The 12,136-nt window shown below is 45.0% G+C and overlaps 1 protein-coding gene across 2 annotated transcripts in view; it reads right to left on the minus strand.

Moving 5' to 3' along the window:
- Positions 1 to 12,136, minus strand: part of NDRG3 (NDRG family member 3) — a 146,957-nt gene that overhangs the window by 10,915 nt on the left and 123,906 nt on the right. Inside the window, exons 15-16 of one of the 2 annotated variants that reach the window (XM_068263740.1) lie at positions 9,427 to 9,478; positions 6,227 to 6,265 (exon numbers count right to left, since the gene is read on the minus strand). In XM_068263740.1, the coding sequence (XP_068119841.1) occupies positions 6,227 to 6,265; positions 9,427 to 9,478 (91 nt within the window). The remainder of the gene's footprint in view (positions 1 to 6,226; positions 6,266 to 9,426; positions 9,479 to 12,136) is intronic. The other variant, XM_068263741.1, reaches the window with a different exon arrangement.

Raw genomic sequence — 12,136 nt, forward strand, 5'->3', positions numbered from 1 at the left:
TCAGGCCGAGCCAGCCCTCCTGCCCCATCCATCCCAGACAGCTTCAGGCTGAGCCAGCAATCCCATCTCATCCATCCCGAGCAGCTTCAGGCCGAGCCAGCCCTCCTGCCCCATCCATCCCAGACAGCTTCAGGCTGAGCCAGCAATCCCATCTCATCCATCCCGAGCAGCCTCAGGCCGAGCCAGCCCTCCTGCCCCATTCATCCCAGACAGCTTCAGGCTGAGCCAGCAATCCCATCTCATCCATCCCGAGCAGCTGCAGGCCGAGCCAGCCCTCCTGCCCCATCCATCCCAGACAGCTTCAGGCTGAGCCAGCAATCCCATCTCATCCATCCCGAGCAGCTTCAGGCCGAGCCAGCCCTCCTGCCCCATTCATCCCAGACAGCTTCAGGCTGAGCCAGGCTCAGATTCACATGGGATGCAGCAAACTTCTCTCAGCGCTGGAGCATAGGCCTGGTGAGGGTTTCAATCAACCCCTACCCCCACCACTAGGCCCAAGTACCCCTCCATGCATCACCCCCCTTCTAGGAGGCCTCTTTTCCGGCTCTCTGCCCCCAGCAAAACGGCCGCCAGCCCGCGCCCGGCCTTAAGCAAAATGGCGGCGTCCAGAATATGGGCGCCGCCGCACTACAACCTGGCCCACGGCGAACGCCCTGTCGTTCCATCCCCCGCCCCCCCCCCCTGCAGCTCCATCCCTGGGAGGAGAACCAGCCATCCAAGCGCACGCGATGCCCGGCCACCCCTGCAGCAGCTCCGTATCCCCCACTGCCAGGCCTCCTTCCCCTCAGCCCGCCACTGCATCACGACCATCTGGTGGGCCCCAGCAAGATGGCGGCGGACTCAGGGTGATGGCCGCCGGACCACCTCCAGCGGTCTGCGCCGAAACAATGACGCCGCAGAGCCAAACCCCAGCCCAAATCTTCTCCCCCGCCCGCACAAACAGTCCGCACCGCCCGCAGCTTTCTTAGACAGGCAAGCCCAGAAAGAACGGACAAGGGTCCACTCCCCTTATCCAGCCCTCTCAGGCGGCTCTGGACTCGGTGGTCGGGGGTGACCACGCATACGGGAGAGGTAAACTTCACATTATTTCTGTAAAGCATTTGCCTATTTATTTTTACTCTGTGAATCACCACGGAATATGGGGGCAATTTATAAAACAAAGCTACAGTTACCTACAGGAAGTGTCAGGTTCCAATCTAGCCCGCACTTTCCTGCTGAAGTAGCCAGTACAGCAGATCATGCAGCGCAGTCTGTCTGTCTTTATACTGCGATGGTAATTGCGATCTATACTTAAACCCAATTCAGTTTACTATCGTTCTGATGAAGGTCCAAGAAAATTCTATAATGTATGGCTACATCAGCGGTAGCACGGTAATTTTCCATGCATACAAAGGTTTAGGCCCCATTCACACAGAACGCTGTGCAAGAAATGCGATAAATTGTTCCTATAGCACTCTGATGTCAGTAGCTAGAATTTAATGCAAGCTTCTACTTATCAAATACAAGTTCACTTTAAAGTATCATAATGTCGGCCAGAGCTACCACTGCATTAATTTATTCTAGTCAAAGCGATGGCCAAAAATCTAGCCAGCTTTTGTTCTCTGAGGCACCAGCCATTGCTCCTGGACAATATAGTCTGCCTTGAGTTTGCTTGTGGGAGGTGTGTGTATGTTTATGGGGAGGGGGAGGGAGAAAGTATAAGGCCCCTCTCAAACTTGCACAGCTCTGGGTAACTAGGACTCTATGTACTGTTTCTAGATAACACTGGAGCAGTCCCATCCCTTACATCTGTATGATAGGTCTACTTATATAATGTGATTTTCCTTTAGACATAATGTTTTCCTTTTGCTCACTCCTTCACTCGTCTCATTTCAAGGGTCGGGCCAATAAATCCATTCATCTTTTGTTCTTTGAGCAGTCCTCACTCTCCCAGGCTACAGTACATTACCCCCAAACAAAGCCATCTGCAGTGAGTTTTGGTTGACTTTGATCACAAGGATATGCTAATTCTCTTTGTTGTCTTCCACACCAACAACATTGATCAGTGATCTGGTCTTACATTGTGATCCCAGCAATACAGGTACACACATAGAAGGGCTGTTAATTAAACTTGTCATTACTATTGCTTTACCATAGAGGTGGTATATAAGTAGGTATTTATTTACTACCTACTTGGTTATGGTATTTAGGGATCGCCAACAAACTTCACAGCGCTGAGGCATGTATGTGTAAGTGGATACATATGAGTGGATTTTTGTTACAGGTGCATGTGTAGCGGACGGAGATATATGTAGGTATGTAGGTATGTATATATATATATGTATGTAATTTATTTTGTCACCAATTTAGTCTATTTTCCCTCACCAATTTGTATATTTAGTTATTTAATGTTATTTATTTAAGTATTTATATAGCGCTGACATATTACGCAGCGCGGTACAGATTAAATATACTGTCTGGTCACTAACTGTCCATCAGAGGGGCTCGCAATCTAGTCCCTACCATGGTCATATGTCTATATCACGTAGCGCATGTATCGTGGTCTAGGGACAATTTAGGCGGGAAGCCAATTGGCTTGTCTGTGTGTTTTGTGATGTGGGAAGAAACCGGAGTGCCCGGGGGAGGCCCGCGCAGGCATGGGGAGAACGTATGGGCTCCTTGCGGATGTTGACCTGGCTGGGATTCGAACCGGGGACCCAGCGAGTGCGGGGCGCTAACCAGTACGCCACCGCGCATGGTCTGTATTATATACCCCAGGTTAGTTTCTGACTCTGTTCAGCGCCACGGAATAAGTTGGCGCTTTACAAATCAATAATAATAAGGTGTGTATGGATATACAGCATATATGTGTTGGTGTGTATGCATATATATACATAGACAAGCGTGTATGTATTGGTGGGTATGGGTATAAATGTATGGGTATGTAGATAAGTGTGTGTGTGTGGGTATATATATATATATATATGTATGTATAGATAGATAGATAGAAAAATAGTATGCTACCCTTGACAATGCCACATCTCTGGACTTTGAGAAAAGTATTTCCCACCGAGCTGGCATAATCAATTAATGCAACGGATGTATAATGTTATAATGGAAGCCAAAGGCTGGTGGCCAGCCACCGAGCTGGCATAATCAATTTAGTGTATAATGGTATAATGGCCACCAAGCTGGCGATTTAATGTATAATGTTATAATGGCCACCAAGCTGGCATAATCAATTTAATGCGACGACGGAGGATGTTAATGGATGATATCAATTAAGGAGTGAGGAGTGGTGGTGTAATGGAAGCTGAAGGCTGGTGGCTGGTATGGAAGGGCATTTGTCAAGGGATCAGCAGAAACATATCTGACTCATGTACTTGATGGTATGTAGGGTACCTTATAGGTTCAGTACAAAGTTGACCGAATATACCTTTGCGCTACAGTCCTCGTAAGGTCGGGGGATCGCAGGCCTTCTTCTGCAGGCAGTGGATGACCCATAAGGTTACTGCATCATATGGTATATACAGTATAAATGATCATTGCATGGTAGAGATTACATAGGAGTGTCAACAAGTGCAAAAAGGATCAGTGACTTTCCCTCATGAAATATTTCTGAAATCAATGCAATGCAGCCACGATTGGCCATTTTATTTAGATTATCACGATTCAAACAAAAACTGGGCACCGGGCCTAAGGTAATGTTTTATGACTGGAAAATGCATTATATGCTACAAGATGGGGTACAAGGTGGTACCGGTAAGTATATAAGAAACTAAAATAAAATAAAGTGAATAAAGAAATTTGAATTGTTAAGCATAACCATACTTGCTGGTCACTTACCCCACAGATGGTGCTTTCAAGCGTTAAGCGCTACTGCAACGGCCACTAACGGCCAATTTCTAGCAAGCTGGCGGATGCACAACCCTTGAGATATTCCCCGTTAACAGGACACCAGGTAGAAAGGTAATGGCCTACGAGCCACTCATTCATAGCACAGGCTGCAATAAAGGGTAGGGGGTGGGTGTTGGCACCTTGGGCAGGTAAGAGATAATGTTGAGGTCACTGGGTGGGACACTGCAATAACAGTTAAGAGGGACAAAAAAAAAAAAAAACAACAAAAAACAAAAAAAAACAACAACAAAAAAAAAAAAAACACTGCAAGCGCCTTTAAAGGGCAGTTTTCCAGCAGTCACCCATAACTTGCTCAGAGAGTTTGTTTGAGACTGAAAGGAGCCTACCCTTCCCAGCCCCCCCCCCCGCCCCCCCCCCCCCCTCAAATTTCCCATACAGAAATGATCTATTCCAGAGGGAACGTAAATAGGGCTGGTGTACTAATGACACAGATAGGGGATAAAGCCAGCGGGACTATGCCGTTGGAGTTACTGATGTACGACATAAACGCACCATTCAGGCAAGTTGGAAGCTAATTACCTCAACAGATCATAATTTGGTCAGAAATAGTCCCCAGGCTAGCATGGCACCAAAATTAACCATATCCTAGTTCAAGCGCAAGTCTGGGGGTATAGCATACGCTATTAGAGAAATCTGGAGGGCGCTCTGCATTGGGCGGGCATTCGTTCTTGAGGGGGCAAGTACGAATGCTGTGGCGGGTCCTTGACAATGCCTTCTCTTAGGACAGCGAGAAAAAGAAGTACCCACCGAGCTGGCATAATGAATTAATGCATAATGTGATGAATAGATAATAAAAACTTACGGTATAATGGATAATATCAAGAATGGATTAAGTGGTATAATGGTATAATGTTATAATGAAAGCCGAAGGCTGGTGGCCAGTACGGAAAGGCATTGTCAAGGGACCGGGCAGAGCGCATGAGCGCCCACGTCATCTTTTATTGTGTTTTATTTTAATTTGTTTTGATTTTCAAATTTGCTTGTTTTTAATGTTCAATACTGTAATAAAGCTGTGGCCTTTTAAACTCCAATTGAGTGTCATAGCTTCTTTTACAGTAGATGGTAAGGTCGGCTCAATTGGGCCCTACCCAGGTCACGGCAGGTGGGGAGAACAAGCCTGTCCCCACTCAGAATTAAGAAATTGCTCTCTGTAGATAGGAAGAAAACGTGAGGATTTCCGCCCTTCCACCAAGGGTGGAGTGGTAACTTTTGCAGGTGAACAGAGGCCAATAGAGTAAAATAATAAAAAAAATATATGTTAAAACATGGAGGTGGTAGAGGTGGACTCTTATCCGCTCCAAAGGACACAACCACTGGCACGTGTTAACAACAGGCAAGTGTAATGTATTCATACACTCCACAATATTGTGGAGCGGATCAGAGTCCACCTCTACCACCTCCATGGTTTAAACTTATTATATTTTACTCTATTGGCACCTCTGTTCACTTGCACCAGTGTACATGTAATGGTTGACAGCTGTTTTGAAGTGAAAATTTTCCCCACTCTAAGAGGTCCCATCATGCAGTCTCGTCTGAGGCTACACAAAAGACTCTCCCACAGAAGCCATAGACAATTTAAGAAAAGAGAAAACAAAGAACTGATCACTATTGCGCAGGAGGGTTTTAGCTTTATTTTTGCGAGTATGGCCCGTTTATCCATGCGTGAACAGTTTCCATATTATTATTGATTTATAAGGTGCAAACATATTCTGTTCCATAATGTCAAGCAAAAAGCTCTCCATTCATAACAAAGATACTAAGCACCAGAAATGTATATTAAAAACATATACTGTACTTCACATTTCTTGTGCTTAGTGTTTTATTATAAATAGGACTATGGAGTGCACCCAAGAGCCCATTTCCTGTCTAGTAGCCCTTTGAAGGTTTTATTTGTGGGCAGGTTGTCCCTCTTCAACAGTTAATTAATTGTGTATGGATAGTTTATAGAAACTAGTATATTAATGCCAATAACATCCACAAATTATACACCGGTAATTTCCCCTAACTGGAAGCAAGGCAAAACACACAACATGGAAGACAGAACAATAGAACTGTTATGAAATCCTTCCTCCCCTTTGTATTTTCACACCATGCTTTCCCAAGACAAAAATGACAATACATTTACAGCCATCATGCAGTTGTGTGCACAGGGTCACAAATCACAACAAGCTAAAGATAAATAGGAACATGCTAAACTACTGTCTGATGCAAGGAGGTGCATACAGGCTCAAGTTCCTGAATGTAAGAATGGAACTTCTAGATCAGGTCACCAGCCAATCACAAGTCTACTCTGCTCAACCCAAACACATGCTGAACAAGTCCTAGGTACCTGCGTCAATGCCCAGATGACTGAGCTGAACATGTGGAACTGCAGCACATTAAACAAGGGAAAAAGGACAGACAAACAGGTTAGTAGGCGAAGAGACTTCAGATAGCATGCAGGTCAAGTAGAAAGTCGAAAAAAAAAGTGTTAAGGAAGAACATTAAGCCACAGAAATGACCTTTGCTTTACATTACAATACCAGAACATATCAGAGAGGATTACACAGTGTGGGACCAGTTCAACTTCCTTCCAAACTGCCCAGTTGACCCAGTCTAACAGGCTTCCAGTTTTCATAAGGAAAGATTAAGACCAATGGGCAGAGCTGGGAACAGATTCAGTACTTACCATTACTAGGCATTTAGAGTTTGTTTTGATATAAAGTTTAACCACTTTAGTACCAAAGGTTCTGGGCCCGTTTTGGACCAGAGCCTTTTTCCAGTTTCTCCCTACCTGATTATAGTTATGGGCTCACAGTGATCAGAGGTCGATGAAAATTGCTTCTGACCAAGGTATGGAACTCTGCTGTCTTTAGAAATACTAAGCCACATCAGGAATAGCCATCTACATTGGTGTATTGTCCTCTTGTTGGACTTTCACTTGTACCAGGGAAAATGTCTGAAAATTAAAGTTCTTAAAGAGACTCTGAAGTCTCTATAAAAACATCTTTTTATTTAAAAAAAATGTGTTTAATATGTTTGCCCTACCTAAACCGGCACATTCCCGCCGCTGTAATCTATCTAAATCCCCCCAAACTCCCTGGGGGGCAATCCGGGCAGCTCTTCCGTGAGAGGCAGAGCTATGAGCCGCAGCTCTGCCTCAGCGAGTCTGTCAGCATGGATCGCCGCCTCTACCCCGCCCCTTTCAGTCTTCCTTCACTGAGAGGGGCGGGGAGAGGCGGAGATCCGCCACTGATAGACAGGCATAGAGGCAGAGCTGCAGCTCATTGCTCTGCCTCCTATAGCAGCAAAATCCACGCCCAAGAAAGTCGTGGATGTTGAGGGGGAAAGGAAGGTGGGCGTTAGGGGGGGATTTAGATAGATTTCAGCGGCGGGAATGGCTCGGTTTAGGTAGGGCTAGCATATTAAACATTTTTTTAAATAAAAAGATTGTTTTGAAATGTTTTTCTTGAGACTTCAGTGTCTCTTTAACCAGCTGAGCGGTTTGGACGAGCTCAGCTCGTCCAACACCGCCAGCGGCTGCCGCTCAGGCCCTGCTGGGCCGATTTTAATGAAATAAAAAGCAGCACACGCAGCCGGCACTTTGCCAGCCGCGTGTGCTGCCTGATCGCCGCCGCTCTGCGGCGATTCGCCGCGAGCAGCGGCGAAAGAGGGCCCCCCTAGCCGCCTGAGCCCTGCGCAGCCGGAACAAAAAGTTCCGGCCAGCGCTAAGGGCTGGATCGGAGGCGGCTGACGTCAGGACGTCGGCTGACGTCGATGACGTCACTCCGCTCGTCGCTATGGCGACGATATAAGCAAAACAAGGAAGGCCGCTCATTGCGGCCTTCCTTGTTTATTCTGGGCACCGGAGGCGATCGGAAGATCGCCTCCGGAGCGCCCTCTAGTGGGCTTTCATGCAGCCAACTTTCAGTTGGCTGCATGAAATAGTTTTTTTTTTATTTAAAAAAAACCCTCCCGCAGCCACCCTGGCGATTTAATCAGAACGCCAGGGTGGTTAAAGTCCATTGTTCATCTTACGGTTTCTATCATACTAAGTGGGTAGAGGCCCTTTTAAAGAGACTAACAAAAAAAGTTCCCCTAGGGGGTACTCCCCTCATTAGGGGGGAAGCTTCTGGACCCCATCAAGACTTACCTCATCCTCCTGTTTCCCACAGCGGTCTTGCTGCAGCCCACGAAACGCACAGCCGACAATTTATCAGGCTGTGTAATATTTACCTTTTCTCGCTCCAGCAGGGGCACTGTTGCAGCTCTCCGCTCAGAAATAGATCTGTGTCGGGTCTGCTCTACTACACAGGAGACTTGCGCCTGCGCAGTAGAGCGGACCAACAGCAATCGTCTATTTCCGCCTGTCTCTGAATGGAGAGCCGATACTGCGCCTGCGCTGGAGCCGGGAAGGTAAAGATTTACATCCCCGCTGTTTAGAGGGGCAATGCGAGACCGTCGTGGGACACACAAGGACGGGGGAAGCCTCTATAGGATCCGGAGGCTTCGCCCAACCGAGGTGAGTACCCCCAGGGGAACTTTCGTTAGATTTTCTTTAAGCTTAGAGTGTCTACCAAGACTGTTGGGGTGTAGTGGCTGTCTTAGCAGTGAAGGTTCTTGAACTGCTTTTTCTTTCAATAGTTCCAGGGCAGAAGAGTTGAACTACTGAGTAGCAAAGAACCTGAGGAAGCAGTGGTTGTCTCACTGGGAGTTTGCATATACAGGTGTAATGTTTTTCCCTCCATTCTTTTTAAGCATGATGATCAATCTTACTCTTGTGTCTTAGGGGTAAATGTACTCAAAACACAGCAAAGGCCTAGAGAAGGTTCTAATACTACTTCATGAAGTATGTGCTTGATGTAAATGCACGTTTGCTGCGATTTGTTTTTGAATAAACCTCACCTCTGTGTAAAATATTAAGCTCAAACACTAGTTCAATACGCGTACCACGCTGAGATCCTAGGTGATAAATGCCTGAATGTAAATCAGGGTGAGGAAAGATTTTACAATGGGCAAACACTGACTAAATCATTTATACAGAATTACTGTAAAAATTAAGCACTTTATTACGTTATTTTCACTGGAGTTCCTCTTTAAATATAAACATTCTGATGGTCCTTCAGTTCTCAGGGAAAGTGTTTTTGACTGATGGACATTTGCGGAACTTTTGCCATTTTTTGTGAGGCGCTCGGTAGCGATTTAGAGCCTTTACTGCAAAAACTCTGCTGGCTCCATTGCCAGCTGCTCTCCTGTACCTACTGCAGGCAGGCGTTTGCCACTAGGCACAGTAGGCATGAAGGCAAACAAAGGCCAGGCTAAGATGCAGCTCAGAATCTAGGTATGCTGCTGCTTACTCTGCAGTACCAAATAAGAATGGATGCATTCAAGCTGACCAGGGATCCAGACCTTGCCCAGCGGTCTACAACCAGGGAATAGGAAATATTTTGGCCTTGCACATAAGCATCCTGGTTAATGTAGTCCTTGACAGTGAAAAGGGGTTTATTTTGTAAGAAGCTACATCGCACAAATATAAACAACATTACTTACTGTATCCCATTCCTTGCACAAAATATTTGAGCGCTTCGGCAAGTTTTCCAGGCTAAAAAGAAAGATACACATCAGTATTTGGTAGCAGCCACAATAGCACTATACGTACCTGAGCACATTTTCACAATCCAATAATTTAATCAGTTGGCATTTGAGGATTAACCAAGTACAATTCAAATGCCCTCCTCTTCCACAAAACACTAAACTTGCCCATGGCAGCCATTCAGGGAAGTCTTGACTGAGATGCAGATTTACAAGAGTCCCACGGGGTAGCTTAAAAATGACATGGACACTGGAATTTTAAGCAATGGCCAATTGCATTGCTCCTCTCTGTACTCTTACCATAGCCTCTGGATCCTAAAGAGGCTCCACCCCCCCTCCCAGGGGGAGGTACTCATTGGTTCACAGGGTAAGGAGCCGATGAAGTCAGCAAGTTGTCTGCAGCGGCAGGTGTGTGGCGTCAGTGCGGCGATTCGTCAGTAAGCCCCGTTTTTTGGTACCAGCAGTCTCTGGCCCTTAAGGGTACGCTGATACACAAGTGGTAAAAAGGGCACATCGGCGACAAACTAACATTTAAAATACATACATGCACACATTTTCAATGAATGTGTCATTGAGCTGAGAATGAAAGCCTATATATTTATAATCTACTTATAAAGTAGATTTAAATATAAACTTAAAGCGGTTTAAAACCCTGACATAATATTCAATAAAAACATGTTTACCTACTTTTTATTTGCCATACGGTTATCATATTTGCATTTGTGCATAAGTAGTAGTATTCATTTAGAAGTTATAGGTTTCCAAAAGTACATTTTTTTGCTTTGTGAACTGACTTAGCAATGAATAAATCCATTTATTAATAAAACGCAGTTTTGCAGGCAGACACGCTTTCAGTGTCTGTCTCCAGCAACTTCTCTGCAGTCAGCGAATGTGTCACATTCCTCACTTGATACATTTAAGTAAACACAAGATAACATTATCTAAAGTGCGTCGGCATTTCACTGCACTGAACTTTCAAGCTCTGTGTGTAACCCCTCGAATGCTGGTCTAGTAAAAAAAAAAAAAAAAAAAATGCTGGATGCATATAATATGCTGTAAATAATGTTTTAGAGTACAGATGAAATGCAGGGTTATATTCTACTTTAACCACTTAACTACTTTGGCCTCCTGGACGTACTAGCTACGCCCAGGAGGCCATGTGCGCGTCCGCACGCTCCCGGCCGCGGATCGTTAGCCCAGGAATCAGTGAATCGGGCTATGGTGCCCGATCACTGATTCCTCTCCCCCGCAGAAAAAGCGACAGCTTCTCTCAGAAGCTCCGCATTTTCTGGCTGTTGCGTCCCACATGCGTTCCTCTAAGCGTAACGAGTGACGTCATGTAAACAAACTCATGGCCGCCATCTTGTGGCTAAAAAGTAAAACTACAACTAAATGCAAAAAAAATAAAATTCAAACACACATTTAAATTATAAATCTTGTTTACATTCCACCCTCCCAAAAAATACCCATTTAAAATGTTTAATATAAAAAAAAAAAAAAATTACAATAAAAAAAAACAAACATGTAAATATTAACCTAAGGGTCTAAACGTTTTAAATATCAATGTAAAGATGAAATATTTTTATATTTTTTTTTTTATTCTAAACTTGTAAATAGTGATAGATGCAAAACTGAAAAAATGCACCTTTATTTCCAAATAAAATATTGTCGCCATACATTGTGATAGGGACATAATTTTAACGATGTAATAACCGGGACATATGGGCAAATACAATACGCGAGTTTTAATTATGGAGGCATGTATTATTTTAAAACTATAATGGCTGAAAACTGAGAAATAATGAATTTTTTCCGTTTTTTTCTTATTCTTCCTGTTAAAATGCATTTACGGTTAAGTGGCTCTTAAAATGTACCCCCAAAGAAAGCCTAATTGGTGGCGGAAAAAACATATAGATCAGTTCATTGTGATAAGTAGTGATAAAGTTATAGGCTAATGAATGGGAGGTGAACATTGCTCGGATGCATAAAGTGAAAACGACTGAAGGCTGAAGTGGTTAAGAACCGCAGGCTAGATCCCCCCCCCCCCCCTTCTCTCCCAGTGGCCAGGTTTTGTTTTTTTTTTACAATTCAGCAACTCTGCAGCTGCAACAGCTCGCTGCAGAGCCATACGAGGTAGCACGCAAATGAATCCCACCCGCCCCTTTTCAGCCCACCAACAGAGCTTTCTATTGGTGGGCTCTGATCACTGCTGCAGGCAGTATTTTTTATTATTTTTTTTTTTTAATGGAATTTATTTCTCCCTCTGAGATTTAATCAGCAGGATCGTCTCTCATAGGTATCAGCCTATGACAGGGGTCCTTAGTCTTTCCCATCCAGGGGACAGCCAAGTGACGGGGCTGTCCCCAGTACAGCGCTGCACAAAGAAAATACTTTTTTTCAGTCTGCTAGCGGTGATCGCCACTGGCAGACTGTTGATGGAGCTCCACTCCGTTACGTGAGCAAGGATGCGCACGCATTGGTTACATAGTTACATAGTTATTTTGGTTGAAAAAAAGACATACGTCCATCGAGTTCAACCAGTACAAAGTACAACTACAGCCTGCTCCCTCACATATCCCTGTTGATCCAGAGGAAGGCGAGATTCACTGATTCGTGGGCGAATGATCCGCGGCCGGGAGCGCACATGCATGCGATCGGCCGCGGGAGC

Source organism: Hyperolius riggenbachi, chromosome 12 (assembly GCF_040937935.1).
Source record: "Hyperolius riggenbachi isolate aHypRig1 chromosome 12, aHypRig1.pri, whole genome shotgun sequence".
Classification (NCBI taxonomy): Eukaryota; Metazoa; Chordata; class Amphibia; order Anura; family Hyperoliidae; genus Hyperolius; species Hyperolius riggenbachi.